We start from the raw sequence: 25,736 nt of genomic DNA, 5'->3' as shown, positions 1-25,736 counted from the left end.
GCACCACCAGTAAAGAGATTATTTTAATCCTTAACCTATTCTGTCTGTTATTTAAAAATTTTTTTTACCGTCATTGTATTTCAGTATTTTACAATAATTGTTTAATAACTAACTAAAACTGTGGATCCGTAGCTTGCTGAATATTATCTGACTGTTATGCTATAGTGTGTTAGATAACCCAGAAAATAGGCACATCTTTATCCCCAACGAGCTTATAGTTTATGTGTGCAGTACACAGAATGTACATGAAAAGTGTTTAAAACATCTGTAAGGAAATTTTAAAGAAAATTGGAATAAGAGAAAAAGAGAAGCTAAAAAAACCCTTTAGAAACATAGCGTTTAAGGAGTAGACAGACAAGAAGTTTCTAAGGAAACTAGAATAATCCAGCAGGCATAAAAATTGGGAGATGGAGGAGAAACTTTTAAAAGGAAAGCTATGGCCATTGGAGTGAAAAGATGAGAATTTGTTTATTCTGAAATTGAGTAGTTGAGCAAATAGTTCTGATGCATTAAATGATGCAAAAGCATGACTGGAGAGTAGATCAGTGATGAAGAGAAGATATGAATGTTAACTTTTTTCAAATAAGAATGATAGCTTAAGAGTTATAGGTCTTTTTGTCTTTTTCATACAGTAATGACTTAGGGAAATTGTTTGGCTAAGGGAAAGGGCTCTTAAGAGAAAGAGAGCTTGATGCAGAAAAATCTGGGATGAAACTGGAGAAATACCCTAGCCCTGGAGAGGATGTGATCAGAATACAGGTTGGAGGGATTAGCTTTGAAAAGAGATACAGTTTTCTTTCAGAATGGAGAGGAGGGAATGATGAGGAAAGGTATGGGGAAATTTGTAGGTGTTGGGAAAGAAGTTAAGAAATTTCTGTCCATTTTCTTTGTGTCAGTGTCATATGTTAGTAGAAAAGGAGATGGGTATTGAAAAGGGATTTAAGGAAAATAGTAAAGATCTGGAATAATCTTTGTGAGAAAGTGGAGGGGTTGTTGATCAGGGTCACTGAAAGCAGTTTAGAACAGCACCAGAGCCAAAACCAAGGTGGGAGACCCCAAAAGTATAGAAGCATCGTATCAATTTGGTATTTTGTTAATGCTACTACTTATTTGAATCCTCCATCCTTCTACCTGTTTTCTTTTCACAGGTTCACGAGTCCTTGCAAGCCATGGGGAGTAGTGCTGACAGTTGTGACAGTGAGACAACAGTCACATCATTTGGTGAAGACCTCGTCACACCAACAGCACAAGACCAGCCTTATTTTAATGAATCAGAAGAGGAGTCTCTTACCTGCCCTCAGATGGGAAGAGAGAAGGCAGCAACAATTGCTGACAAACGGTCAGATGGCCAGGATTTCCCCCAGTGTGAGACTGTTGAGAATACAGGACATCAACACTCCACCTGGAGTGCCGGGGATCACGTTACTGAAATTACTGAAAGGAAAGAGGATGTGTCTCCAGCACAGCCAGTGGGACTACTGAGGGAAGCAAGTGCTGAAAGTGATGTGGATAAAAGCAGTGAATGTGAATTTGCCCAGTATACCACCCACCATATTCTTAAATCATTGGCTTCTGTTGAAGCTAAATGCAATGAGAAGGGCGCTGAAAATACAACTGGGCCTCCCTCTTCTGTGGACAGAGTTAATACAGCTTTGCAAAGAGCGCAAATGAAGGTTTGCACTCTGTCTAATCAAAGAGTGGGGCGTAGCTTGATAAAGTCAAAAGATTTGTTAAAACAGAGGTACTTGTTTGCAAAAGCTGGCTATCCTCTAAGAAGGTCTCAGTCTTTACCAACCACCTTGCTGAGCCCAGTAAGGGTTGTGTCCTCTGTCAATGTCCGGTTATCCCCTGGAAAAGAGACCAGATGCAGTCCACCTTCCTTCACTTACAAGTACACACCAGAAGAGGAACAGAAATTAGAAAGAGAGGCGATTGAGCATGATGGTCAGTCTTTAGTTAAATCCACTATTTTCATCTCTCCATCATTCGTGAAGAAAGAAGCAGCCGCCCAGAGTGAGGTGAACCGGTTGGAGGAGTGCCATCAGCGAAGGACTCCGGCCTGTTCGCTGTATGCCCCGGCACCTGTATCTCAGTCCACCTGTGCCCTTCACTCTGTCCACTCCGAGTGGCAGGAAGGGCCCCTGTGTGAGCACATGAGAACTCTGAGCACTCACAGCATTCCCAACATACCAGGCACCGCCTGTAGTGCCTTCACTTCCCCTCTCGGGTGTCCTTACTCACACAGACACACTGCCTACCCTTACCGAGTGTGCTCTCTGAACCCTCCTTCTGCCATCGAAATGCAGTTGCGAAGAGTGTTGCATGATATTAGAAACTCACTGCAGAATCTTTCACAGGTATGAGAAAAAGTTTATCTTTCTTACCTTTTTTTCTTTTATTGGTCTGAGTATCTCTTAATTTTCAGGGAAGCTGGGACCCATCAGGCATGAACCACCTCAGCCTTCATTTCCTACATGCCTAAACTTATCTGTACCTGCCCCCCTCCCAGCGTCTTCCCTCCTAGCTCAAGGGAAAAGCTGTAACTAATTCTGAACAAGGTGAATTTCTCTGCTCACAATCTCCCTCCTTTCTAGAGAAGAGATTTTGCTCATTAGGTCTCCTCCCTTCTTTAGCCTCTCTTGCACTGTCGTTGTCTTAGTCAAGTTGTCTCTGTTATTAAAAGAACTTCCCTCTCAAGTACCGTCTGTCCTTTTCTTTTCCATCTGACAGTGTTCACCATCTCTTCTTTCTAAGTTTTCCTCCCCTTGGCTTCTGTGTCGCCGTATATTCTCCTGGTTCCACTCGTTGCTCTCTGACTAAGCTTTCCCTTCATCTGCTGACTCCTGATGCTGGTCGCCTGGCACAGAATTAGTCTGCTTCCTCTGAGTTAAAAGGCTGGGACCACCCCAGAAGAGAAAAAATCAGGTAAAGTGTGAATTTGAATAAAAACGGTCTATGTGTCTTGTCACTTTTAAAGTCATTGCTCTCAGATTTGTTAGTGGGCTGGAAATAATTTCCAAAATAAGCTTTGGAAAGAAGTAAATTGTCTCTTGGTTTGCCTTTCACGTTTCCTTTCTTTTTTAAAATAATTAATTAATTAATTAATTTATTTATTTATTTTTGGCTGCGTTGGGTCTTTGTTGCTGCGTGCAGGCTTTCTCTAGTTGGGGCAAGAGGGGGCTACTCTTCGTCGTAGTGCGCGGGCTTCTTGTGTTGTGGAGCACGGGTTCTAGGCGCTTGGGCTTCAGTAGTTGTGACGTGTGGGCTCAGTAATTGTGGCTCGTGGGCTCTAGAGTGCAGGCTCAGTAGTTGTGGCTCGTGGGTTCTAGAGTGCAGGCTCAGTAGTTGTGGCACACGGGCTTAATTGCTCTGCAGCATGTGGGATCTTCCTGGACCAGGGCTCGAACCCGTGTCCTCTGTATTGGCAGGCAGATTCTTAACCACTGCACCACCAGGGAAGCCCCACATTTCCTTTCTAAATCTCTTTCTAAACTACTTATACTTAGACAGTTGAGGAAATGAAGAAAATGACAGTGTAATGTAATGATCGGGTTATTCAGTTAAGAGTCGAGAGGCATAGAGTGTGTATGATAGATCCCTTATCATGGTGACATAGTAGACAGGCAGCCACTTTGACAGTAAAAATGAAAGTTGGAACTTCTCAAGCTATGTAGTAAAATACACCTTCTTTTAAGTATAGATTTTATCCTCATGATGATTGTCTCCTAATGATTTTCAGTCTAACCAGAAAGTGGGTGTTTCTCCTTCCTCCTTACAAAATGAAGTTCTATCTACATGTGAGACATTTAACCTTTCAGCTGCAATTATATGAAGCTGGGGATTCCCAGGGTCCTGTCCACCTGCACCCTCAAGTGCACCTGTCTAGGCCAGCTTGTTCTGCTCTAAATGTGGTCTTCTCTTCAGTGTCCCATCAGTAACTCAGCTAATTAATTTCCCCACCCTCACCCCACCCCACCTCAGTAGACAGATGCTCTTCATGACCCGGCCTCTGCCTGTCTCTCCAGGCCCATTCCCTGTGTGTGTGCTCCAGCCACGCTGGACTGCACGCAAGCCTCTCCATAGGCGTGTGTCCCTAGGTGTCTGTTTCTTTACGCATTCTACTTTTTTTTTTTTACCTGGAACACCCCGCTCTTGCTTTTCTTCACCTGACCAAGTCCCTTTTACTCTTAAGGCTCAGCTCGGGCGTCACCACTGTCAGGAACACGTACCTAATCTGGATTTTTGCTTGTTCCTATCATAGCACTCCCCATGCTGCCCCCAGCCAATATTATATATATATGTTTTTTACTTCTGTTTGCTCTTTCTTCTTTTTTACACTGTGAGAACACTTGAAGGCTGGAAATCACTTTTACTTCCTTTTATCTTTTTCACTGCCTAAAATAGTGAAGCATAGTAGATACTCAGATGTCTAAGAATGAGTGTGATGATTGCTTGCTACTTTCTCCAGCCAAGTTAGTAGTTTCTGTAATCTCAGAATGATATTTGCTATTGCTTCTACATTTCTGAGTTTTGTTTTTATTTTTTTGCTTTCTCAAGGCAAGAGAGAGGTCCTGTAAGACACAGGTTTGAACTATTGTGTTCCTTTGCCTCTTTCCCGTTCCAATTACCCTGACTTATACCTTAAACAGATAGGAGTAGTGGGTAACACTGGGGACTGATTTATTTGGTTCCTGCTTATAACATGAAGTGGTTTTTGTTTTTGTTTTTTGCCTCAAAGAGAAAAATATGTAGACCCCCAAATTCTGCCTTTTTAACACCTTAGATAATTTGGAAGTAGTCACTTTAGCATTGATTTCTAATCATACTTTGCCTCTTTTGAAGCACCCTGTGATGAGAGGACCTGATCTTGCTGCTGTTCCCTGTAGTACTCAGAAATCATCTGTTCTACCTCTTTATGAAGTAAGTTCTTACTTAAATCTCTGTGTTACAAAATAATTTATGTGATTTAGAAGCTAATGCTGTTGTATTGTATTTTAGAATACTTTTCAGGAGCTCCAAGTAATGAGGCGGAGCCTGAATTTGTTTAGAACGCAAATGATGGATTTAGAATTGGCAGTGCTGCGTCAGCAAACCATGGTTTATCATCATATGACTGAGGACGAAAGGTAAAAGTTCATTTGACTCAAAATATTTTTCTTTCTAAAAAGCATTGTTAACTTTTTTTTTGAAGCTGGGTTTTATTTCTACTGTTGTGTACCCTTTATGTAGTCTGTGAACCAGTATAAATAAAATTGGGCATCGTGTTCTGCTAGGTAAACTTCTCTGCCTTTGGTGGACTGAGGAAGATAGTGGTTGCAATCTGTTTTTTATTGTTTGGGATATTTGTAATCGAGGATAGAGGAAGAAAAACCAATTCTCCCAGTGGTTACACCTATTGCAGTCGCTGTTGTGCTAATTTATAGAACTTGGAGTTCAGTACCTTCTGAAAGCTTGTGAGAGAGTTGTGAACACTGAATCTCCAAACTGCTTTTTTCAAACTTTGTGCCTACTGATAGATATGAAGTTGATCAGCTCCAGAGCTTGAGAAATTCAGTCCGAATGGAACTTCAGGACCTGGAGATGCAGCTGGAGGAGCGTCTGCTGGGGCTGGAGGAGCAGCTTCACGCTGTGAGTGTGCCTTCGCCCTTCCGCTCCTCAGCACTCATGGTACGCTACCTTGGGTTGTGCATAGGTTTTTCACTCAGGACTTGTTTATAATGTTCCACACAATTTAGGACAAATGCCTTAATTTAAAAACACTTATTTTAATGGCATTAGAGACATGCAGAGTTTTTAAGGAGCCTTTCCCACAAATCAGTGGAATGTGCAAGTTGTAATTATTTTCTTAAATGTTTAGTATATTTAGAAATACATTGAAAAATCATAACTTTTAATAATAGAAAATAAGGCGCAATACAAAAGTTTAGGGATTTTAAAGGGAAAATGATAGTGGGTTAACCTATGACTGATTTAGATGTTAATCATTGCATGTAACTGTGAAGAACACAGATATATGTAATATATATATTTCACTTAGCCTTCTTTTCCCCCTTTCTTGCCTTTGAAAAAAAAACTATTTCCTTTAAACGTTTCCTTTATTCTGGATTCTTTTCCATTCTTTATGTTTTTTAAGGAATTAAATGAGATCTTTGTAAAAGCAGAAAAACATGTATACAACCAAGAGAATAGAAAGAAACACTGTTTCTCTTTATTTTGTACCACTATTCTTACTCCTAATGTTCCTTTCCATGCAATTTGAACTCCAACAGTTGTATTCTTATTTTTGCCAAATCTTTCAGTTGTAGAATATACAGTTTTGAAATGCTGAAATACTGAATTTTCTCTTTGTTAATTGAACAACATACCTGATTTTGTTAAAAATAAATGCATGAATACACACACATATATATGCACACATATGGAGTAGAATAAGAATGTGTGTGTACACATATATATGTATAGCACAGACTAAGAATATCCTGTGTTGTCAATGAATATCCTTTTCCATAAAAGGTTTTGATCCATTATTCTGAGAAATGTGTGTTGGTGAGAGCAAAGAATCAGAACATCTTCTATGCAAACTTCAGTCACAGTAACACATTTTATAGGATCCTGTGACAGTTTAGGCTGACCTTTGTGACATAAAGGACTGCTTCAGAGCAATAATTAGTTCATTATAAAACACTTGCAATTTGAAAAACTACACACACACACATATATTGTTCTTACTTTTTCAGGGAATGTGTGGCAGTAGAAGCGCTGATAACTTGTCATGCCCTTCTCCATTGAATGTAATGGAACCAGTAAGCCTCTTTCCTTTTAAATCACTGGGGAAGGGAATGATATAATATTTCATAAACACACAGTTTACCTAATATAGATGAAATTTTTTTAAAATGCAGAATTTGATAAGTTAGTTAGTTAAATTGATTAGAAGTGACTTGGGCACTTCTGAAAGTCCACTGCCATCTTTGGCCAGTAAAGAGCCAGTTAATTACAACAGTGATTTATCTTTGTGGCCTAAAGGAAATAATGCATCATAAAAAGTAATTCATTCTCCAGGAAATGTGCTTTCACAGTCTGATTCCAGGTCCTTTTGGTAATTGGATCTGTAAGATGACTACTTTTTGAACAAAAGTATGATTTTTATTATTTTTTAAGCAAATCAGTTCATTTGGGGGGCATTATGAGTAGCTATTTTATTTTTTACAAGTTACTCTTCTTGATATGTAATTTGGACCCCTGTATGGGACCAAGTAAAATTTCATCCAGCTATAGTTTAGTTAGACATTTTATGGCTTGATCTCTGTGAATTTAAATTTTCCTTGCTATTTTTGCAAATGAAATTGAGTAGTAACTAAATGAATGCATTAGAATCATGTCTTTACAAGTTAAGTGATTTGGGGCAGTAATCACACCTAGGATTTTAATCTTCTTTTAACTACCAATCTTAATTTCAAGAGAGAAGAATTACAATTTTTCTCATCTCCAGGTCACTGAACTGATGCGGGAACAGTCATATCTGAGGTCTGAATTGGGCCTGGGCCTTGGAGAAATGGGATTTGAAGTTCCTCCTGGAGAAAGCTTAGAATCTGTTTTCTCCCAAGCAACATCAGAGTCATCTTCTGTATGTTCTGGTCCCTCTCATGCCAATAGAACTGGAGTACCTTCTAGTGACTCAGTGGGCAGACCCAAAACCCATCTGGTACCAAGCAAGAAGGTATTCCGAGCGTCGGTGGCCTTAACACCAACTGCTCCTTCTAGAACAGGCTCTGTGCAGACACCTCCAGATATGGAAAGTTCTGAGGAAGTTGTTGCAGCTGAAGAAGGCTCAGAGGCTGTAGGACCTAAATCTGAAGTGGAGAAAGAGCATGGAAAAATCTCATTATCGCCAGCTGCTGAGGAAATGCATAAAAATGTGGAGCAAGATGAGTTACAGCAAGTCATAAGGGAGGTGAGTAAAACCTATGCTTAGTTTATTTGGAGTAGGTTTTGTTTGAACATTAATTATTTATAAGCTATTCCTTTGATTCACTGTACTCAGTAATTTTCCCATTGATCCAACTCGTGTCTATTAAGATATGTTTATAATGCCGTTTCTGCATATTTCATACTCCAGTGTGAAATAATTGCAATTCTCTATATATTCACTCTGGTGAAGAAGGCATATGTAGGGTTCAAATAAGTGAACACGTGACAAACTCTCTAGACCTCTGTTTCCACCTTTGTAAAATTAGGGATTATAATTTAGATCTCTTCCAGGATTAAAAGCTGTCATTTAATAATGTCAATTGACATAAAAAAATGGTGTTGAGATTTTTAAGAAGTAAAAAAAATTTGAGCTATTTGGCTTAGTGGGTGGAGAAATGTGGAAATTATATAAGTTGTTCAAAGATAGAAATACAAAATGAAAAGAAGGTTTACCCTGTGTGATTAGCAGTATGCAGACCTGAAATATTTAACCATAGTTCTAGGTTACCAAAAAGACTGCAGAAACTTAGGAAGATTAGTAATCAAGGGCAAAAATTAATTGAGAAAATTAGTAAAATAGTTGCTTTTGGCACTAGGATCAGGTAGTAAGGAATAATATGTATATCATTTAAAAAGGGAGACTGCTATAGATACATGTTTATGATGACTTTTTTTTCCTTTTCTTCTCAAATCACATTGTGTCTTTGGGTGCAAAATCCAATAGAGTGCATGGAATAAAAATTAGACATGTTGAATTTATTTTTTTCATTCTGTTCCCTGTATTAAGAGTAACTCTAAAGAAGAACCATAATTACTCATAATTCTTTCCAAATGAGATACTAAAATCCATGATAAAAAAGGATCATTCATTCTTTCCAATAGTTTAAAAAGAAGAATCTCCTATAAGTTGAAAAAAAAAAAAAAAGGTTTATAAGTGTCTTAATGAGTACCTGCTCTGTAAGGATAAAAGAAAAATAGATATGAGACATGAATCCTTAAGCTTAAAGTCTAGTAGGAAGGTAAATAAGACTAACTCAGGAAACAACTGAAAAATCATACAGAAATCATTTGGTATAATGTATTGGGAACTAAGATTTTAGAACTGGAAAAAATCAAAATGAGCCAGAGAAATTAGTGTCAGTGACTCCCTCTTTTTAATCTGTGTAGTTCCAATAAATTCAGTAATGTGAACTTAACATAGTTTTAGAATTAACTCATGAGTAGCATAAAACAAATTTTTAGTGGTTATAGGTCAATAATGGTGGCAACAGACCAAAATGTTCCTTCAAATGGGCCATTGATCCTCTGGGTCCAAAGATTAGTTCATGTGTATTAGGTGCCACCATTTATAGCTGCATGATAGTAGCTTGAGAAGTATACTGAAAATAGTCAGTTTTGTTATCGTATGATATATCCATTCCTAAAAATCGTTGTGTTATGCAAATTTGTATAATAAAAACACAGAGCTTATGGGGAAAATAGTATTAGAAGCATAACACTCAAAACTTAGTGACATGTTTTTAAAAAGGTAAAAACCTAATAAAAACAGTAACACTATTTTATAAATGTTAAATGGTTAAGAAATACATAAATACTGCAATAATGTGACACTTTACCTTGAAAAAGACCTGAAATTTGCTTGTGGAATTGGACTTTGGAAGGGTTGCAGCTTGTGAGTTATTGTGAAGTGGTGGAGGAGGGTGACATGAAATTCAGCAGAAAGTTTTAATGCCAGATGCAGATGATAGGTGTGCTTCATAACACAGTGAACTGACATAGCTGGTAGGTGTTTACTGTTTGTACAGTTTGGGTACTCTGTTCCCAGGTTAAGCTGACATTCAGACAAATTCACATTTACAAAACAAGCATTCTAGCAGATGAGACTGCATGTATGTAATTTCTTTTCATGACATGAATTACCAACTTAAAGTTTAAAAGGTCTTAATTCTATAAATTTATTTGTCCTACAAATGTAATTACTTTTGTAGGTTGGTTGTGGCTGGCAGATATTTAGCAGGGTCTGTACGTCTACCTTGCTCAGTTAGTTAGGTGTGACTGATTATAATCCATTCTTATTTATGTGTTTCACATCAAAGATCAATTTTTGAGTAGAATTGAGTTTTACTCAAAAAATTATTTTTCTCCACAATATATATGTTAACCGAGGAAATAAGTTTTAAGGTACTCTCCCCCCGCCCAGAAATGTGATATTTTTGTTCCCTTTAGCTTGTTTTGGTTTGAAAATTTTCCTTGGAAACTGGACTTTTATGTACTCATTTAGCACAAATATTCCCTTAATGCACAGTTGAGTCCTCATTTTTAAAGTTGTTAACGGATGGCCTGATGTGTGCTGTAAGTAATTTCCTGGGGGTAAAGCATCCCTAAGCCAGAACATTGATTTTTTGGCTGCTAGAACATAGCAGACATGTAGAAAAGTTGGTTGTTCCCATCATAATGTGGTGGTGCTACAGAATTAATCGTTTATAAGAACCTCCCATCAAATATGGAAGATTTTATAATTTGAAAACTGATATGCAAGGCAAATGTTTGAAGAATTTTTCAGAATTTGTTATTAAACCTGTTAATTAGAAACTCCCTAATTCAGAATTTGGCATAGTTTGGACAAACTTTGGCTTAGTACTGACCCTTTCAACTGTCTACAAAGAAGGACTTAGCAAGCAAAATACATAGTAGATCAACAAGGCATAAGAAGGAATACTAAAAAAATGAAAAAGAAAAAAGAAAACTACAGACCAATATCACTGATGAACAGAGATGCAAACATCCTCAACAAAATACTAGCAAACAGAATCCAACAGCACATTAAAAGGATCATACACCATGATCAAGTGGGGTTTACCCCAGGGATGCAAGGATTCTTCAATATATGCAAATCAATCATCAGTGTGATACACCATATTAACGAATTGAAGGAGGAAAACCATATGATCATCTCCATAGATGCAGAGAAAGCTTTCGACAAAATTCAACACCCATTTATGATAAAAACCCTCCAGAAAGTAGGCAAAGAAGGAACTTACCTCAACATAATAAAGGCCATATATGACAAACCCAGAGCCAACACTGTCCTCAATGGTGAAAAACTGAAACCATTTCCACTAAGATCAGGAACAAGACAAGGTTGCCCACTCTCACCACTATTGTTCCACACAGTTTTGGAAGTTTTAGCCACAGCAAGCAGAGAAGAAAAAAGAAAAGGAATCCAAATTGGAAAAAAAGAAGTAAAGCTGTCACTTTTTGTAGATGACATGATACTACTATACATAGAGAATCCTAAAGATGCTACCAGAAAACTACTAGAGCTAATCAATGAATTTGGTAAAGTAGCAGGATACAAAATTAATGCACAGAAATCTCTTGCATTCCTATACACGAATGATGAAAAATCTGAAAGTGAAATTAAGGAAACACTCCCATTTACCATTGCAACAAAAAGACTAAAATACCTAGGAATAAACCTACCTAAGCAGACAAAAGACCTGTATGCAGAAAACTATAAGACACTGATGAAAGTAATTAAAGATGATACCAACAGATGGAGAGATATACCATGTTCTTGGATTGGAAGAATCAACATTGTGAAAATGACTATACTACCCAAAGCAATCTACAGATTCAATGCAATCCCTATCAAACTACCACTGGCATTTTTCACAGAACTAGAACAGAAAATTTCACAATCTGTATGGAAACACAAAAGACCCCGACTAGCCAAAGCAATCTTGAGAACGAAAAATGGAGCTGGAGGAATCAGACATTTCTCCAAAGAAGATATACAGATTGCCAACAAACACATGAAAGAATGCTCAACATCATTAATCATTAGAGAAATGCAAATCAAAACTACAATGCCATATCATCTCACACCAGTCAGAATGGCCATCATCAAAAAATCTACAAACAATAAATGCTGGAGAGGGTGTGGAGAAAACGCAACCCTCATACACTGTTGGTGGGAATGTAAATTGATACAGCCACTATGGAGAACAGTATGGAGGTTCCTTAAAAAACTAAAAATAGAACTACCATAAGACCCAGCAATCCCACTACTGGGCATATACCCTGAGAAAACCATAATTCAAAAAGAGTCATGTACCACAATGTTCATTGCAGCTCTATTTACAATAGCCAGGACATGGAAGCAACCTAAGTGTCCATCATCGGATGAATGGATAAAGAAGATGTGGCACATATATACAATGGAATATTACTCAGCCATAAAAAGAAATGAAATGGAGGTATTTGTAATGAGGTGGATGGAGTTAGAGTCTGTCATACAGAGTGAAGTAAGTCAGAAAGAGAAAAACAAATACTGTATGCTAACACATATATATGGAATCTAAAAAAAAAAAAAAAAAAAAAAATGGTCGTGGAGAACCTAGGGGCAAGACGGGAATAAAGACACAGACCTACTAGAGAATGGACTTGAGGACACGGGGAGGGGAAAGGGTAAGCTGGGACAAAGTGAGAGAGTGGTAGTGTATATGGACATATATACACTATCAAATGTAAAATAGGTTGCTAGTGGGAAGCAGTTGCCTAGCACAGCGAGATCAGCTCTGTGCTTTGTGACCAGCTAGAAGGGTTGGATAGGGAGGGTGGGAGGGAGGGAGACACAAGAGGGAGGAGATATGGGGATATATGTATATGTATAACTGATTCACTTTGTTATAAAGCAGAAACTAACACACCATTGTAAAGCAATTATACTCCAATAAAAATGTTTAGAAAAATAAATAAAGCATCAGAGAACCAGGTTTTAAAAAAAAAAAAAAAAAAGAAGGAATACTGATGTCCTTAAGAAAATAAACTCTTCTGAAGCAGTTTAAAAGCATGTGTTAACAGATAAGTTAGTCTAATGCCATTTACAATTTAAACAAATAATTTGGGTTATTATCATCTTAGCTCAGTTACAATGGTGTTCTGTTAAACTTTGTTTACAAAATATTTAAAATTCAGATTAGTCTTGATTCTGTTCATTTAAAATTGGTAATCTTTTTACTTAAATATATATGGTACTGAATTCCAATTTTTTTTTAAGCTTATTGTATCAGCTACCAAGAAAATTAGATTGTCTTCCCAGTAAATTATGGGTCTCTAACCCCATTAACAAAGCCACTATTCATGAAGGCAAGATTTAAGCTTGGGTTAAACAGTTTTGTAGGTGAGGATTAAACATGTTTGGCAGACACTTTCAGGGAAGTTTTCTTATTGCAGTCATGGGTGCGTGAAACAATTATGTCTATCAGGCCTTTGCTTCCATTATTTCACCATATGTGACCTTTTTTAAAAGAATGCTTTCATTATTTATAATGTGTTAATGCAGTAGAATTCTTTTGAAGGAAAACACTGGAAGTTCTTGCAAATATTCAATACACTCATTTAATAACTAAGCTTTTGTCAGATGAAAGATACCCCATTCCTGTGCAGATTGCATATGTTGTAGTGGGGACATGTACACACTCTTGGAATTTGCCCAGGTGGTCTGTGATGTATGTAATCAGTGGCCTGAGACTGTTTATAGTTACTTTTAAAAAAAAAGTAAGTAAGAAGATTACTTAATAGAATAAATGAGCATCTGCCCACAGAAGCAAATGGAACAGAATTACATATCAAAGCATAAACACAGATTGCTCTGTGTAGAGAGTACTTTGTTTATTGAAGTTCCTAGGCTTGGTTCATGCCTTTTTGTATCTATTACATTTCATCTGGCAAGCTTTAACATGTATTTTGGTAAATACACAGCTTGCATGTGTTCTTATTACAGTTGTATTAGTGATCACTTGATATAATGGCTGCCACACAGGAAGCACTCAGTAACTCAGTAGATGCGTAATAAATGGACATGTTGCCCCACACTTCAGGCTTGCTGTCAGCCTGTTTATTTGCCAATGTGCATTCCTTCCTTAATCTCAAGTAGTCTGTCTTCAGCCTGTCTTACTTTTTGAAAGTTATAAAGGTGACTTCACCATCCATCCCACTGATTTTCTCACTACTAATCCTTCCCACCTCTCTGTAGCGTGGGAGACTTTGGAACTAATTTATTTGTTCATACGTTTATTACTTCAATAAATTATCAAAGGTGTTTTGTCATTTTCAGTGCAGTCTGTAGTCCTTTGTTTTTCTACTTTCTGTTCCTTTTTGTGTCTGATACTGTCTCTCTCAGGCATGTGCTGTCTCACTCTCTCATTGATGCATTTATTCAAACATTCATTGAGCACTTAACTGTGTGCCAGGATACATTGATTAATTTCCATTTGAGCTCCCCGTTTCTATTCTAATTCCCTTGTACTCTTTACCTAGTAGGAACTGTCTTGTTGGCTAGGCTTCTTTTTGCTGTGTCTCCAAGGTGCTCTTGCTACAGTTTTCATCCTCACTATTGTCTGAAATTTTCGTTTCTTTTTCATTACTATGTTAAAGACTGCTATTCTCTGAGAATTTATTTTTTTCCTCTTCTAGCCCATACTAGTCTCTCATTTTTAAAAATTTGTTCTTATGTCATTAATGAATTAATAAATAATTTTCTCCTTTCAATATTTCATGAAACAATATTCATTTTGTGCCCATCTAGATTATAACATCCTTGGTAGAGACTCTTTTATGCTTTACTCCAGTAATATCTGTACCCCACACCCCCCCCCCAAATGTTGGCACACATTTTGGTTTGTAGAGAATACTTTCTAGCTAGTTTGTTTTTGAATGATGAAGTACGATGAGATGTGCATTGGACAACAGGACTGAAAGACTCTGCTACTCACTGTCTTTTGTAAATATAGATTTACAGAGGATCTGATTCAACACACTGCATTTGCACTTGTATATTGTGGCAAAGAGATTCTGGTTTTCATAATATTTGTATCCAATACATATTTGTTTAAAAAATGAATCTGAAGTACTATGAACTTAAGAAACTTGATGTTTTGTTGTTTATAGCTTAGAAATATTGGTAGAAGGTAAGATGAGAAGCTTCTATTTATTTAAATATGTTTCAGTACAGATGGCTGGTAGCTAAGGAGCATTTGTTTCTCTGAATACTTATGTATAAATATGTATTGTGTACCAATTTTGCATGACATTAATACAGAGCCATTTTTGGAAAGACTTCAATTGAGATGTGTTCAGGATGTACTTAGGAACATTTAAGGAAACAGATCAGGCTGACAGGAAACTGGAAATGTAGAATTTTTAAAAGCTGGTTGAGAGTGTCTCAAGTGCTAATTCGGGAAGGTGTTATCAGCTTATTTCAGGAAATACACATTTAAAGCCTTCACAAAGGGCTATTTGGAGGTGATGCTATATCATTAGAGAGAAAAAGGCATAGATAGGCATGTGTAGTGTTTGGGCATCTGGAGAAGAAAATCTTGATGGAATTGTCATTGCCCCTAGGTCTGTTTGCCTTTTCCAACAATAAAATGACGTGTAAATCCTTGTCCGAAGCAAAATTTTCAGACAGGTGACAAATGTACCATACAACTAAATAAAAATTTATTTCTTTAGAGTTTATGGTTGATTAGAGGATTTTTTTTTCATGTTTTAAACTAAATTTTACTAAATGATCATTTCTTCTTTTCACTTAAAATGCACATGTTAGGTTAGAATAATATGTAACTTCTTTAGATACTTTGCTTTCAGTTAGTATAAACAGGCAATACACCTGTATATTATTTTGCCACTAATAGGTTTTCTTAACAATGAGAACACTTGAGTATCCTGCTGGTTACCAAACAAAGATAGACATTAACAAAAAACATAAAAGTGAACCTAACATTTAATCAGTTCTTTCAGGTTATTTTGTGTCATGGGGCAAATTATCTAATGAAGTTTTAAAATCTAACGTTTGTTAATGTTCTCAACTTGAGAATTGTGATATTTTATAATGGAGCTATCTGAGTTGTGCTAGATAAGACCTCAGAATGTGATCTGAGTTTGAGGATAGATGGATGTGATTCCCTACTTGCTCTCTGTATTTCATGAAGGGTTTACATGAAGGTTGTAGTTTTCTCTATAGTTTAGCTGACTGCAGGAATTAAATGCTATTTATTTATTTTTCTGAAAATAGAATAAAATGGATTATAGTCATATTGTTAAATTCTTATTTTCCTCTTCTTCCATTCTAGATTAAAGAGTCTATTGTTGGGGAAATCAGACGGGAAATTGTAAGTGGACTTCTGGCAGCAGTATCTTCAAGTAAAGCATCTAATTCTAAGCAAGATAGTCATTAAATGGAATTTATAGGTAAAATTTTCTGAATTTCTTTGTTTAGCTAAATGTAAATTAGTACTTAGTTTTTAATACTTTTTTTTTTTTAGTATACAGGTCTGTTTCTCTAGCTAAATTTTGATTTATAGAAAGTATGTAATATGTTATACTGCAGTGTGAAAACCTCTTACAACCTCATTTGAAGTGTAAGCATGTCAAATCTCATAATCTCAAACCTCCAAGGGATTATTGATATTTTGTCATTTTATTGAAATTTCATTGTAGTAAATAAATTCTGGAATTGGGGAAATTGGGACCTTCAAACCTGAGTTTTATTTTGATAGCACTGGTTTTAATGTTATTTCAAATGTACAATTTATGGATCAAGATTTCAAGCCTTAATCATAAATTTTTAGTATCTTTGTCTTTTAAAGAAACATATCCCATAGGTCCCATATCTAATCATGTCATAATTTATAAAGGAGGATCATATATATATATATATATATATATAAATACATATGTATTTATATATATATTTTTTTACAGAATATTCTCATCCTCCCTTTTAAAGACCTTTCAGTAGTAATTGATAAATGTTTAATGTTCACTTCTCTTTCTTTTTTAAGATTGGCATGGGTCCTATTAGCTGTGTGATATTGGAGTTATCAATGATATACACTGGTGGAGGTGTCATTTGTGCTTCAGAAGATACTTGCTGCTGAGCTGGGCTACTGTATACAGTGTACAATGTTTATTTCTTCTGTGCATATCTTTTTAAAAAACATAGAAACTTAGGCACTTTGCTGACTTTCTTTTCTAAACTATCAAAACTGTAGCCATTTGAAAAGCCTAATATTTATTTGTATGTCAATATTTTCCAATTGATTCCCTAGGAAGAATTAATTTTAAAACTTGAAAACTTCCAGACTTAACCAACTTATAAATAACATATTTCTTCAGACTAGCTTCTTAAAACACTGACCTCTATGAGGTATTTACTGTGCAATAACTGATTCATTTTTTGAGAGCTTGAAACAACCAATGATTTTTCCCTCCACTGCTGTTAATTAGTGTCACTTCCAAGAAGAAAAATTGTTCTCTTGTAAAAATTGCTCTTAATTCTTGAGGAGGTTACTAATAGCAGTAGGATAGAATTTATATGTTACCTAAAACTACTTAATGTTCTTACACTGTAAAGCTACTTTACCCAAGACAATTGTAATTTTATTATAGCTTATGTAGTTTTTTTTTTTTTTTTTGGAAACATGCCTTAGGTTAAACACTATGTACTTATTGCATTGTCCAGACTTCTTTATTATAAGGAGATGTTTCTTCTTTTAGACTAAATAGTGGAGTATTGCCAAAATAATGGGGCCTGTGACTTGAATGGATAGAAATGAATAAGCTGGTTTTGTTTTTTCAAAATGGAAGTAATTTAGATTTGTTTTTCTCATAATAGATGGTTTTAATTCATTTTTAACCAGTGAGAACTGTTTGTTTTATGGGAAAAAAAGGAAGGTAGTTTCATATTTGGTTTTATATATGTTAAATAAATGTGTAAAGTAACAACCAAATGTTATTAGAATTATTCTTTAGCATTTATAATTTTCAACTCCTATCATATTTCTTTGTGTGAAATTTTAATCAAAAGTGGTTGAGATGTTAACAGTATACTTTGAAAGAATATCTAAAAGGTTTTTAAATGTTTGAATTATCACACAAAGGCTGATTTCTAAAAAAAAAACTTAATAAAGTATTTATTTTGCCTAACATGTTTTTAGTGATTTCTTTTCTTGAACCACAACATGAAGAATTTGGATTAGATTTGATGAGTAACAAATAAGGTCCAAAAGAATTGGAGCATATAACCTAACAGGCTAAAATTCTCTTTTCCTCAAGAGGCCTCTATGATGCTTTCAAAAATGGTTAAGACTAGACCACCCTGGAGAAAGAGTGCACACTGATGCCTCTTGGTCTCATCCAGTTCTGTGGTCCTAATGATTACCATCTGAGGCAAAATAAAACTTCCCTTTAAAATGCACTGTTAAACTACAAAGAACAGACATTAAAATATTACCTTAGTCTTTGGCCAAATTATTCAGCAATTTGACTACTTGATTCTCATAATTGCAATGATACGTATAAGCCAAACACCCAACATTAATAGTTATACAGATATCAATGATTTTTAACTAATCAGCTTTGTAGCCACTTATAGTTCATTTCTGACAATACAAGATACCCAGAATTTGACAATCAAAATGAGAGGTAATACAACTGGAATAACAGCCTGAGTCAATGGGCAAATCCCTTACACAGTTTATAAGTCAAATAAAATGAACTTCATCTCCTCTTTCCATTCTAAATCTTTTGTGTACTTGAACATTTGAAAGCTACTATATTCATGCCACCATGCTAGCTGCTGAAATGAATGAGAGAGGGTCTAGATGGAAGGACAGGACATTTTTTTTTCTTAATGGGTAAGTTTAAAGTATCAAATGAAAAATATGAAGATCATAAAAAGAATCTGCAAAAGTGTAGCCTGGGGTGGTTGGAGAAGTAAGTCTTCACTGAGAAGATTCGGTTTGTGTAAAGTCTTGAAGAATGGGAAGTGGAAAGGATAGGGTTTATTAAGAATATTAGCAAAGGTTATAAATCGAGTTTGAATTACTATATGATTGGCGAAGGCATGTTTTTAAGAGCCCAAGCTGTGTATAGCTTGTACCTATTGTGCTAAGAGCCTGAATGAAGAAGGCATAGAAGGAAAAAGGAACTTGAAATGGTGATATGGAAGTTGGGAGCCACTGTGAATGATGTACCATTGACAAAAATGGGCAGCTTCTCAGACTTGAAGTAAGTACTGTTCCTCTAAGAACATTAGGTTGAATTTCTGTAACATTTAAAATAATTGTCTTACACCAATTAAGACAATAATAAATTGTCTTACACTAATTAAGACAATTAAGCTCAGCTGGATGTCTCACCTCTTTTTTTTTTTTTTAAAGACATTATTTTTAGAGCAGTTTTAGGTTTACAACATTTAACTTGTTGTAGAGGAAAATAAGAATGCAGTAAAGTCCATGTAAAATAATGTAAAAAAAAGTATGTTTCGGGGATTCCTGAGGAGATGGTGTACTGCCCATTCTCCTGACCTGTCCAAATGGGAGTGTAGTGCTAGTTGGGAGAATAAAGCAGAACTGAAGCACAGTTTCTTGTGTTTTTTTTTTTTTTTTACCCTTTCCTGGAAAGGAAGCATTGATAGCACTTAGGAAGTGGGAAGACACAACATTCTATCTTAAATTAAGGATCTAAGTTGTAGTAGGTTAGGTATGGCTGTTAGAATCATTTATGAATATTGAAAGCATTTAGTTAACACTCTAGCTGCATTCTTAATGTACAAAGTTAAGATGTCTTACCTAATTAATAGCTCTCTCCTATACAGTTTTTTATTTCCATTTATTACTGTTAGGTCAGGCCCTTCACCTTTTTTTGTTCTCATTTTCACAACTGATGCTCTGTTTCTCCTAATGAATAAGTAATGGCTTGTGTACAGAATGTTGGTGTGCCCAGCAACAAATCAGAAATGTACTCAAAGATAAACATGTCAAACAAATGCCAGGGGCCATTTCCTCCAGTAGGATATCCCAACGGAGGCTAAATCTTTTGTGTACAATGATTAACTAGTTTACGTGTTCACTCTGTTCACTCAAAAGGTTGCTGGATACCCACACTTTTTAAGGTTCTGAGTTTGGGAAAATGGAAATATAAAGAATGAGTTAAGAGCATGTTTTAAGGAAAGTTAATAAAGTACATTGTTTAGACCTTTGAAAGAATCAATACACTTAGGAATTATATTGTCTCTTTTTGTCCATTTTTTTAAAAAAATCTAAAGCGTTCTTTAATGGATAGAAAAGCATATTAAATGTAGGTAACATGAAGTTGGAATGAATAGGAAAGCAATTTGAAGAGCAGACTTCAGAATGACTTAGAAGTGGAACTGAGAAAAGAATGTTGCTTTATTTTAGAAATAAAAATATTTGAAGTGATGACAAAGTATCTTAAATAAACTGATTAACCTCTAGGCTTAGGAGAAAAAAATTGAAGGAAACTTGAGAAGTTACCTTATATATACTACTTAAGAGGAGATCACACAACTATAGATAAAACATGCATTTTGTAAATATTTCTATGTTCTTGTGGTTTTATAGAACCTACATTCTATACTTTTGATGCCCCTATTGATTTAGATTTACAAAAATGTCCCTTGAATCAGCCTTGATGTCATAAACACACTTTTATGGAATTAATAAAAGTAGTATTGAATGACAAGTGTACTCAATTTGAACATTCAAATGATATGCAAGAATATAATATTTTAAAACAGAGATTCATGTTTTATACTAAATTATTTTTGGTTCTTGATTCTAATGTGCATAAATCTCTTAATTTTCCTAAGAGAGCAACTTGACAGTGTAATACACTTTACAAAATATACTTCTTTATAATTTTAAGGCTTTAAAAACATTGGGACTTTCCTGGTGGTGCAGTGGTTAAGAATCCAGCTGCCAATGCAGGGGACACGGGTTCAATCCCTGGTCCGAGAAGATCCCACATGCCACGGGGCAACTAAGCCCATGCGCCACAACTACTGAGCCTGTGCTCTAGAGCCTGCAAGCCACAACTACTGAGCCTACATGTCACAACTACTGACGCCTGCGCGCCTAGAGCTCGTGCTCCACGAGAAGCCACCGCACTGAGAAGCCCGCGCACCGCAACAAAGAGTAACCCCCACTCGCCGCAACTGGAGAAAGCCCACACCCAGCAACCAAGACCCAACATAGCCAAAAATAAATAAATAAATTTATAAAAAATATTATTAAATGTCATATGTTTGGCTTCATGAAATATAGAAATGTAAATGCTACTTTTTGTTCATAAATACATGCACATTTTAATAGAATACCTATTTTTTCCAGTGTAATTATGCTTATAGCTAGTCATAGTAGTGTTTTTGTTAAATAAAAGTGGTTAAGTATCACTTTATTTCTACAGGTACTTTCTCAGAAAGCGACGTACTAGATCACTAGAAAGGGTAACAAAATATTTAAAGTAAGAGGGCTAGTATATATGAGATTCATGCAGTCATTGACTTGACAAGGTTGTTCATGTTTGTAGTGGTTAAGGCTCAAGCTGGGTTCAGATGTCTGCTATGTAGAACTGGGATGGTAATAATAGTACCTCTTTCATAGAGTTGTTAGTATGAATATAAATGCACTTGGCACAGCTCAGTAAGATTTGTGGTGGTGGTGGTAATGACGATGGGTAGACACAGGGTAACATGTAGATGAGGTATGGCAAATTAGGCATTATGTGGAAGATAGAACCTGAACTTCTAGATCCAGGTCTGAATCATTTGTCTTCATTGTGGTCTTTCAAGCAATAGAACTAGGGACTGGCAAAGGACCCTGACTCTCCTGTTACGTGAAAGGTGGACATTACTGAGTTCCAATTTTCAACAAAGAAATTTAGTTCTTTGGAACAAAAAAATTTTCTAATGGAATACCACTTAGAGTAATGCTTCTCAAACTTTAATATGCATAGAAATCAAATCACCTGAGATTTTGTGGAAATGAAGATTCTGATTGAGTAGGTCTGGGTCCTACTTTCTGGGGTCCAAATTTCTGCATTTCTAGAAGCACTCAGGTGAAGTTGATGTTTCTAGTCCATGAACTGTACTTTTAGTAGCAAGGATTTAGATTAGTAGGTCTTACTACCTGTCTGCCAGTTACTTCAAAGGGAGAAATTTGGTAAGCAGGAAAAGGAATTTTTATCTCCAAGGAGATGTCACCTTGGAGGCCCCCTTCAGGAAACTTTTCATTACAGCCCAAAGTTAAAAATTAAGAACAAATGTATATGAAAACCAGAGAAAGATACTACCAAAAAAGAAAATTACAGGCCAGTATCTTTGATGAATATAGATGCAGAAATTCTCAACAAAATATTAGCAAACCAAATCCAACAACACATAAAAAAGATCATACACCGTGACCAAGTTGGATTCAACCCAGGATCACAAGGATGGTTCAACATACACAAATTAATGTGATGCACCACATCAACAAAAAAGACAAACACCACATGATCATCTCAATAGATAAGAAAAGGCATTTGATAAAATTCAATATCCATTCATGATAAAAACTCAGTGGGTATAGAGGGAACATATCTCAACATAATAAAAACTATTTATGACAAACACACAGCCAATATAATACTCAACGGTGAAAAGCTAAAAGCCTTCCTGCTAAAATCTGGAACAAGACAAGGCTGCCCACTCTCACCACTTCTATTCAGCATAGTATTAGAAGTCCTAACCATAGCAATCAGGCAAGAAAAAGAAATAAAAGGTATCCAAATTGGAAGGGAAGAGGTAAAATTGTCATTATATGCAGAAGACATGATACTCTCTATATAAAACTCTAAAGATTCCACACACAAACTACTAGAACTGATAAATGGATTCGGCAAAGTAGCAGGATACAAGATTAACATACAGAAATCTGTTGCATTTCTTTACACTAACAACAAAATTTCAGAAAGGGAATGAACAAAAACAACCCCTTTTTAAGTCACATCCAAAAAAAAAAAATACTTAGGAATAAACCTGACCAAGGAGGTGAAAGACTTAATGCTGAGAACTATAAAACATTAAAAAGGAAACTGAAGATGATTCAAAGAAATGGAAAGATATCCCATGTTCTTGGATTGGAAGAATTAATGTTGTTAAAATGGCCATACTGCCCAAAGCAATCTACAGATTTAATGCAATCCCTATCAAATTACCCATGACATTTTTCACAGAAGTAGAACAAATAATCCTAAAATTCATATGGAACCATAAAAGACCCAGAATTGCCAAAGCAATCCTCAGGAAAAAGAACAAATCAGGAGGCATAACCCTCCCAGACTCCAGACAATACCACAAAGCTACAGTAATCACATCAGCATGGTACTGGCACAAAAACAGACATATGGATCAATGGAACAGAACAGAGAGCCCAGAAATAAACCCACACACCTATGGTCAATTAACCTTTGACAAAGGAGGCACGAATATACAATGGGAAAAAGACAGCCTCTTCAGCAAGTGGTGTTGGGAAAGTTGGACAGCCATATGTAAATCAGTGAAGTTAGAACACACTCTCGTACCATAAACAGAAATAAACTCAAAATGGCTTAAAGACATAAACATAAGACATGACATCATAAAACTCCTAGAAGAGATCATAGGCAAAACATTCTCTGACATAAATCATACAAATGTTTTCTTATGTCAATCTCCCAAAGCAACAGAAATAAAAACAAAAATAAACAAATGGGGCCTAATCAAACTTAAAAGCTTTTGTACAGCAAAGGAAACCATAAACAAAAAGACAACTTACAGAATGGGAGAAAATATTTGCAAATGATGAGACAGACAAGGGCTTAATTTCCAAAATATAAAAACATCTCATACAGCTCAACCCCCAAAAATAAACAACTAAATTGAAAAATGGGCAGGGGCTTCCCTGGTGGCACAGTGGTTAAGAATCCACCTGCCAACGCAGGGGACACGGGTTCGAGCCCTGGTTCAGGAAGATCCCACATGCCATGGAGCAACTAAGCATGCGCGCCACAACTACTGAAGCATGCGCGCCACAACTACTGAAGCCTGCACGCCTAGAGCCCGTGCAACAAGAGAAGCCACGACAATGAGAAGCCTGCACACCACAACAAAGAGTAGCCCCCGCTCACTGCAACTAGAGAAAGCCTGCGTGCAGCAAGAAAGACCCAATGCAGCCAAAAATAAAATAAATTAAAAAAAAGAAAAGAAAAGAAAAATGGGCAGAAGACCTAAATAGACATTTCTCCGAAGAAGACATACAGATGGCCAACAGGCACAAGAAAAGATGCTCAACATCGCTAATTACTACAGAAATGCAAATCAAAATTACAATGAGGTACCACCTCACACCAGTCAGAATGGCCATCATTAAAAAAATCTACAAATAACAAATGCTAGAGAGGGTGTGTAGAACAGGGAACTCTCCTACACTGTTGATGGGAATGCAAATTGGTACAGCCACTAAGGAACACAGTATGGAGGTTCCTCAGAAAACTAAAACTAGAATTACCATATGATCCAGCAATCCCACTTCTGGGCATATATCCAGACAAAACTATAATTCAAAAAGATACATGCACCCCTATGTTCGTAGCAGCACTATTCACAATAACCAAGACATGGAAACAACCTAAATGTCCATCAACAGATGAATGGATAAAGAAGATGTGGTGCATCTATACAATGTAATACTACTCAGCCATAAAAAGAATGAAATAATGCCATTTGCAGAAACATGGATGAAACTAGAGGTTATCATACTGAGTGAAGTAAGTCAAAAAGAGACAGACAAATACCACATGATATCACTTATATGTGGAATCTAAAATATGACACAAATGAAGCTATCTATGAAACAGAGACAGAATCACAGACATAGAGAACAGACTGGTGGTTGCCAAGGGTTGAGGCAGGGATGGAGTGGGAAGTTGGGGTTAGCAGATGTAAGCATTTATGTATAGAATGGATAAACAACAAGATCCTACTCTATAGCACAGGGAACTATATTCAATATCCTATGATAAATCATAATGGAAAAGAATATAAAAAAGAATATATATATGAAACTGAATCACTTTGCTGTACAGCAGTAATTAACACAACATTGTAAATCAACTATATTTCAATACAATACATTTTTAAAAATTGAGAACAAATGTAAGCAGAGCACATAGGAAGGAAACCATGAGGGAACCCACCCAAGGACTCATAGAAATGTGCAATGTTCAAGAGAGTCTTATGTGGCAGCAATCACAGCATGAGCTAGGAGCTATTTTACTGTTAATGATAGCAGCTAATAAGTCTATATACTGTGTTGACTGTACAATGAGAAAACGCAAAGATAGTCTGAGTCCTTCTAGAGTCAACCAGTCAAGAAACAGAATGAGACTCAAAAAGGAAAGAACTAGCCCTGGAGATCCTGCAGAAAGAGGAGATGAGCTCTAGTGTGGAGTTTGTTCCAGTAATTGGTGTTTGGAGGAGTTTACCATTGCTTTTGGGAAGGGATTAGTGATTTAAAACAATTACACCTGTGTTGAACCATTGTAATATGTTGTGTTCTTGAATAAATTGTTTAATAAACCCATCCACAGATGATTCATGGTTTTATTTTGGTATATGTCATATAACTCCTTTTATTATTTTTCCAGTCCCAAGGTTAAAAACCCCTGAGGTCTTGCAAAGTAGGTATTATGTGATGAGTTGATTCTGAAACACCTATCACACTCCTGTGCCTGGGCAGGAAAAAAAAAAAAAAAAAAGAAATCCAAAAGCAAAAAAAAAAAAAATTTGTTTTTTTTTTTTTGCTCTTGATTGAATCACAGGCTCATGAGATAAATCTCAGCTGTGAATGTTCTGTGTTTGGTTAGAAAGTATTCAT

At 36.1% G+C, this 25,736-nt stretch overlaps 1 protein-coding gene and 1 long non-coding RNA gene across 10 annotated transcripts in view; one reads left to right on the top strand and one right to left on the bottom strand.

Annotated features, from left to right (window-relative positions):
* Positions 1-24,985, top strand: part of ITPRID2 (ITPR interacting domain containing 2) — a 45,444-nt gene extending 20,459 nt beyond the window's left edge. For 3 of the 9 annotated variants that reach the window (XM_082397502.1, XM_082397503.1, XM_082397504.1), the window contains 8 exons: positions 1,149-2,357; positions 4,843-4,920; positions 4,999-5,126; positions 5,517-5,667; positions 6,738-6,803; positions 7,493-7,954; positions 16,110-16,227; positions 16,821-24,985. In XM_082397502.1, the coding sequence (XP_082253628.1) occupies positions 1,149-2,357; positions 4,843-4,920; positions 4,999-5,126; positions 5,517-5,667; positions 6,738-6,803; positions 7,493-7,954; positions 16,110-16,214 (2,199 nt within the window). In that variant the 3' untranslated portion in view covers positions 16,215-16,227; positions 16,821-24,985. The remainder of the gene's footprint in view (positions 1-1,148; positions 2,358-4,842; positions 4,921-4,998; positions 5,127-5,516; positions 5,668-6,737; positions 6,804-7,492; positions 7,955-16,109; positions 16,228-16,820) is intronic. The other 6 variants (XM_082397499.1, XM_082397498.1, XM_082397497.1 and 3 more) reach the window with 6 other exon arrangements.
* The window catches only part of LOC309631328, an 84,793-nt gene that overhangs the window by 14,974 nt on the left and 44,083 nt on the right, over positions 1-25,736 (bottom strand). The window lies entirely within an intron of this gene.

The sequence above is a fragment of the Balaenoptera borealis genome (genome assembly GCF_965194805.1).
Source record: "Balaenoptera borealis genome assembly, chromosome: 6".
Lineage (NCBI taxonomy): Eukaryota > Metazoa > Chordata > Mammalia > Artiodactyla > Balaenopteridae > Balaenoptera > Balaenoptera borealis.
This window is presented reverse-complemented; position numbering and strand designations above follow the sequence as displayed.